Raw genomic sequence first — 6,302 nt, forward strand, 5'->3', positions numbered from 1 at the left:
CCAGCAAACATCCTCGGATAGATGTGTACGCGATAGAGGTGTACCAGTCCCGCGCTAAGTAGAACTCCATAATTTCTGGTTACCGTTTACATTAGGTTTGCTTTTAATACGTTTAAATACAGATAAAAAAGAGAGAGAAAGACGTTTTCGATAATCTATCTTATCGATATGTACGAGTATATGGGTACATCACTATATAAATCGATTCTGTTTGTAAGTAAATATTAAATAGTGAATATTAATAAAAGTAGTAAAATCAATATTAAAGATCATTTAAATAAAATTGACTTTTATTCCTTATATATAACTGTTGCAATTAAAAAATTACAGCAAAGTTTACATCAGAATTATTTGCTTTAGGATTATTTATAAAAAATAGTAAAACGCCTGATATTTTTCTTTAATCGCCCAATAGTTTTGAAATATAATTAGGTATTTTTAATAGGTACTTATAAAATTTTCCTTTTCATTTTAAGTGTGGGTCCCCACTGCCGAAATGCCTATCAGTAAATATATTAGTCATCTCTTTTTTTTAAAGAGAATGAGCGAGACGACAACACTTTGTTATACGAATTTAAATTAACTGTATGGGAATTATAAAAAAACAAAATTGATTAATAAAATACTTTATTTGCACCACGCCCTTAGTACGGACATGATCTCAACGCTTAAAATAATAAAAAAAAAACTTGTAATTAAAAATTATTTACAACCACGCGTCCATTTACCAACCATGACCGTATCCGCCGTAGGAACCGCCGTATGATCCGAGTGAGAGGTATTTCTGGACCACAGGCTGGGCTATGGTCTGGACAACTGGGGCCGCATGGACAATGGGTTGGGAAATAACTGGTGCAGCGTGGACAACTGCTGGGGCAGCATGCGCTACTTGTACTGGATGTACGACCTGCAATCGAATGCTACGTATAACAAAAGAAAAATAAAGGGTCCTTCTGACATGTCAAAAAAGGTTAGAAGATCCTTGTTGAACTGTAGCTACTCATTTCTTATCTTGTGGTATCATTTTCTTTGATAAACTATATTGATTAAACATATTTCCAGAAGGTTTCATTTAAGTAAAAGAATGTTTTATAATGGAGCCATTTATTTTTGTCTTTACCTGCTGGAAGGAAGAGTAGCTAGTAGCGGGCTTGGCAATAGCGACTGGTGCCGCGTGGACTACTGGGGCCGCGTGGACTACTGGTGCCGCGTGGACCACAGGTGCCGCGTGGACTACGGGCTGGGCTACTGTGTATGTGGGCTGCGCTAATGTGATAGCTGGCTGGTGGAGGTCTAGCGATGAGAACTGGAAGAAATGGTAATTTGTTAAATTCATTTGGGGCCGCATGACCACAGTTGGGGCCACCGTATGAACTACGTACTTGTGAAATTCGAGCAATGATATTTGAATTACATTTCACTAAGAAGGTAAGATGTTTTTTAATATTGTTTTGTTTTGAGAGAATAAAAGTAAAGGTTGGTATACTTACGCCATGGTCAAATGATGAGAAGAGACCTCCGGGCTTGGGCTTGGCCAAAGCCACGGACACAAGGGCGAAGAATACCTGAAATTGACACAAATATTATTAGTTATAAAAAGTGTCTATCTGCATCAGCTTTGCAATAACTATTTCGTACTTTGATATAAAAATCTAGACGACCTTGAATGTTGATGAAAGTAATTGCTGTTTTTAAGAGTTTTTAAAGGCTTTTTCTTAAGATAGATCGGTGGATTTTAGTAAAACTTTTAATCAACCTTATTCTTAACTTAATGCTGTATTTATTTGTCTATAGTTATAAGATAAATTTTTGCAAAAATGTAGATTTTTAATGATCGACATTTTTTGATTTTTTTTAGATTTTTTGATATTAAAACATAGTCTTGTATTTGTTTCTTTTTTATATAATAAATACTCACGATGTATTTCATGTCTATAGAGTAGCGTTGCAAGCGCAGCAACTATGTGATGTGAGCAATGATCGGCGCACGCGCACTTTATATACTGAATTTGGTAATTTGAAATAGAGCACGAGACTCGCAGGGCCGGGCCACATCCTGCGATACATACGTGACTTGAAATGCATATATAAGGGCGTTGACACACTGAGCGCTTGTTAAACACTACTCATTGCGTGTGAAACAAAATATTTTTTGACTAAATTTTTTTATTGAATTGAATAAAAATATTGATAAAAAATTTCGTGTTATTGTAATTCTCTCTTTTTTTTTTACTTTTACAAAGTTATTATTAAAAGGGTTCGTTTATGTATACGATTTTTTTTTTACTTTTGGAGTTGTCTTTTTATTTAGCCATTTATTTTTATATATAATATATAAGAAAATAATTATTAATATTAAGTGTTTAGTGTGGAAATAACTTTATAAATTTTCTTAAATATAAAAAAATAATTAGATCAGATACTCTAATCCAAGTTATTACCATTTTTGTATAATAAGAAGGCAAATTTACTAGTATGGCTTGGGGTCGTCCGATTCTTATGGTAAGTGACCAACAAAGACCATAAAGATACCAGTGATACCAATCAAGACATCCACATCCGGTCTTATTACAGCCTTAGAAAATCTTAAGGTCTTTCCCCGTAATGGTTTTAGCTGTACCAGCATCCTGGGCGAGATTTCTACTGAGCCCTTCCTTTGGGGGAGGGGAGTTAGAGTACGTCAGACCATAGAAATTTGGCAATCTCAAATCATCTAATATTTTTTTTTAATTCTGAACCGACGGAACGACGGGCGACAGCTAATAGGCTATATGCAACTGCAGGTAGCTTTCTTTGACAAAATGAACTTGAGAAAATGATAGTAATTCGTCATATGTGAAAAAATGTGCATCGCACATAGATTAATTCTACCTCGACTCTGTCCGCGCTGAATTAAAAAAAATCTCCAATACTATCAAATGTAGGCGTCGAATTCATCCGCACGATAATAAACAAAAATAATAGAAGATGAATTTACAATTTACATATTTTCTTCTCTATATCTGTGCAAAATTTCATCAAGATCCGTTCAGCCGTTCCGGAGATACCTTCAAACATTCAACCATACATCTATCCATCCATCTAAACAATAAATTTTATAAACAATTAATACTATATTAAATAAACTATATACTAAAACTAAACCAAATTAAAAATAAAACTAATAAAAAATCGACCCCAAATCGCTGCGGTCGCACGGTAGGGTTCCCAAGAGGCTGGCGGTATTTCCCCGTTGGATGGCCAGGCTCAACAATTGCATTTATAATATTAGTAAGATCAGTAAGAAGTAAAAATTAGTTTCCCATTACCGAAGGAACGAGGAAAATATTACAAAAAATATCGTTTATTCGGTGTTTTTCAAACAGAATGAAAGGGATGGCAATATGTAACTAACAGTTTCACATAAGAAATTATTAACATTTTCAATCGAGGTTATGTATAAATGGTCTAGATTTTTGTGTATAATTATTGAATAAAATTTCGTCAATGGCGTATGTACAGAACGCGGTCAAACTGTAATTATATAGGAATTATTTCTAACGTATGTTATAATAAATGTATAATATTATTTTATTTTTTAAATTGTCTTATGTAATGTAACAAGAGATTTCTATATACTATCAAATATAATAAAAATAACAATATTGAACCTATTTAAATATTATATAAAACTTTTAATTTATTGTATATCCTTATTTCTATCTTTATATATATAATTCTTCTGTGAGTGTGTATGTCACTGAACTTCTCTCAAACGACTGTACCGATTTTGATGAAATTTTTTGTGTGTGTTCAAGGGGATCTGGGAATGGTTTAGATTCACAATTTTGTCCGCTGGACAAAGTTTTTTTATTTAATTTTTAATTTATTAGTAGTTGTTAATTTTGGAATGTTTTACATTGGATCCGACAGACGGCGCTACCATCGCAGTGTCAAATTGTCAGACAACGTCTGTCGGGTCCGCTAGTTTACATATAGTCTTAAATCTATGATATAAAATAAAATATTAAAAAAAAACGTATAATTCACTAAAATATGTTATTAAAAGGAGTCCCTTTAGGCAAGGTCCCGAATATACTGGCAGCGTTCCCCCTCTGTACAGCTAAACTAATTCTTTGAATAAATTAATTACCTATTTAAATTATTTCTAAGAAAGTTTAATAGCATTTACGTAAATTTTTTTAAAGATCCTAAAACTGACTCGTATTTTTATTAGAAAGTATGCAAGTTAATGTGCCATTGAAGAATACAAATATAAAAAAAGAAAAACAATTACCTTTAGAACTACACTAATTTAAATAGCTAGGCTTATAAAGGCAGGCTTCCTCGGTGTGAGATGCGTTTAAATGTGGACCAAATCACAAGACGCGTAGTGGAAATGCGCCTTCTAAATATATATAAAAATAAAAAAAATTGGAGTGTCTGTCTTAACATACAATTCATATATCGCAACCATGGCGGGATTTTTAAAATTTTTGTCTGTCTGTTCGTCATCGTTATCGTAAAATAATTACTTAAGTACTTGCAATATGATGTTAAAAGTTTCAAAAAGTATTGTAAATGGCGATTATTAACAATAAATATAATGAGAAAAGTGTAATAAATTTTATATTTTTCTATAGAACTAGGTGTGGTTTGGATTTCCAAGGCGCAAGCTTGGATTTGCTGCGTGTGGCGACATCATTTTGACAGATGTGGCAACTCCTCGCCGGCTCAATTGGCTAATTCTTGATCTGATCTCGTTTCCGCTAGAGATAATTAGTGCTAGGGTTGTCAACTTATAAAATAATTATTTAACCAAGTATTGCATCAATAGATAATTTTATCTTTACCCTCATTTTATTATATTAGCGTGAAGGGAGAAAAAATAGTGAGTTTCCACTACCAAAATAAACGTTCAATATAATTGTTTTCTCTATTTTTTTCTAGATAATAAGTCGAATCATAGTACGTTTCGATGTAATGTTTCATCAGTGGAAACCATCGGTTAGAAAAAGTCCTACCTATAACATCGTCACCATTACGTATAAAATGTTGTACTCTAACACATTAATTTACTTCTTATTCGCATGTCATTTGTTTATAGTTAATGGCCAGCCCTATAATTTATTAATTCGAGAATGTACAAGAACATATAGGATAAATCAGTACATGTACTTTCCTAGTGCAATTTCATACGAACATTTCTATTTAATTTAATACTGAAGTTTTTACTTAAAATATTTCAAAAGAACGTCGGTGGCTCAGGGGTCAAGCATTTGACTTGCAATCTGCAGGTCCTGGGTTCGAATTCCGCTTTGTACCAATGTGTCTTTCGATTTCCGATTTACATATGTAAATTTATCCGACGTTCTTACGGTGAAGGAAAACATCGTGATGCAACCTGCACATATCTGAGAGGAAATTCAAAGATATGTGTGAAGTCAACCAACCCGCACTTAGCCAGCGTGGTTGACTATGGCCTAGTCACCCCTAAATTAGTGTAGTAGTCCCTCGGTAGGGACGTATAGTGAGCTGATGATGATGATTTTCAAAATCAAATTACAAGTTTATTCCAACATCAAACAATTCTACTAAAAACGATATGAATATTTCAAACCTGCATTAAAATTTATATATCTAAAAGTGATGAAAAATCTTTTTCATTTTTAAATTTAATTTTAAAGCCATTAGATAAAAATATTATTACCAAGCAGTTAGCATTGGAAAATCATACTGGCATCGAAATTGTTAATTGTGTTTACTCATCTAATTAAAATTTTGGATATTCGAAGTTAAATAACCTTTTTTTATTTGGTTTAAGCGTCAATAGCCTAATGGTTAAGGATACGGATTTCCGATCACGAGGTCGGGGGTTCGAATCCCGCCATTTGACTATTGTCGTAAACCATATCCTAGCACAAGCATAGAGCTTAGTTGGAATGGTAAAAGAAATATTAGTAAATTTACAAAAAAAATCTGCTAATATTTAAAAAAAAAAAAATTACACGCAAAACTTTAGATATGGTAGAAAAATTATCGTACATGTCGTAACTCTATTAAATATTTACAATTCAATCTTGTCCTAACTAGGGACGAAAATGTAACACTATTTTAATACCGTACCACACAGTAATAAAGAATTAATTGAGCCACCGTTCTGACTACGTAAATGGAAATGAAAAAAGGTTGTATTTATGGATTGGTTCAAACTATCTTTGTGAAACTTGATTGTGTCGCCATCTAGTAGACGGGTAAAGACATTCAGACAGACTTGATTTCTTGAATTTAGTCTACGTAAAGGAAACATGTTACTAATATTA

General features: G+C 32.8%; 1 protein-coding gene across 1 annotated transcript; it reads right to left on the minus strand.

Moving 5' to 3' along the window:
- Positions 1-721: 721 nt before the first annotated feature.
- LOC106113602 (cuticle protein 70) lies at positions 722-1,975 on the minus strand. Its single transcript, NM_001312041.2, has 4 exons — positions 1,919-1,975; positions 1,491-1,565; positions 1,121-1,306; positions 722-907 (listed from the first exon to the last, which is right to left on the minus strand). The coding sequence occupies exons 1-4, from the start codon at positions 1,928-1,930 to the stop codon at positions 725-727; spliced, it is 456 nt and encodes a 151-aa protein (NP_001298970.2). The 5' UTR covers positions 1,931-1,975; the 3' UTR covers positions 722-724.
- Positions 1,976-6,302: the final 4,327 nt, after the last annotated feature.

Source organism: Papilio xuthus, unplaced genomic scaffold, assembly GCF_000836235.2.
Source record: "Papilio xuthus unplaced genomic scaffold, Pxut_1.1 DF828177.1, whole genome shotgun sequence".
NCBI lineage: Eukaryota > Metazoa > Arthropoda > Insecta > Lepidoptera > Papilionidae > Papilio > Papilio xuthus.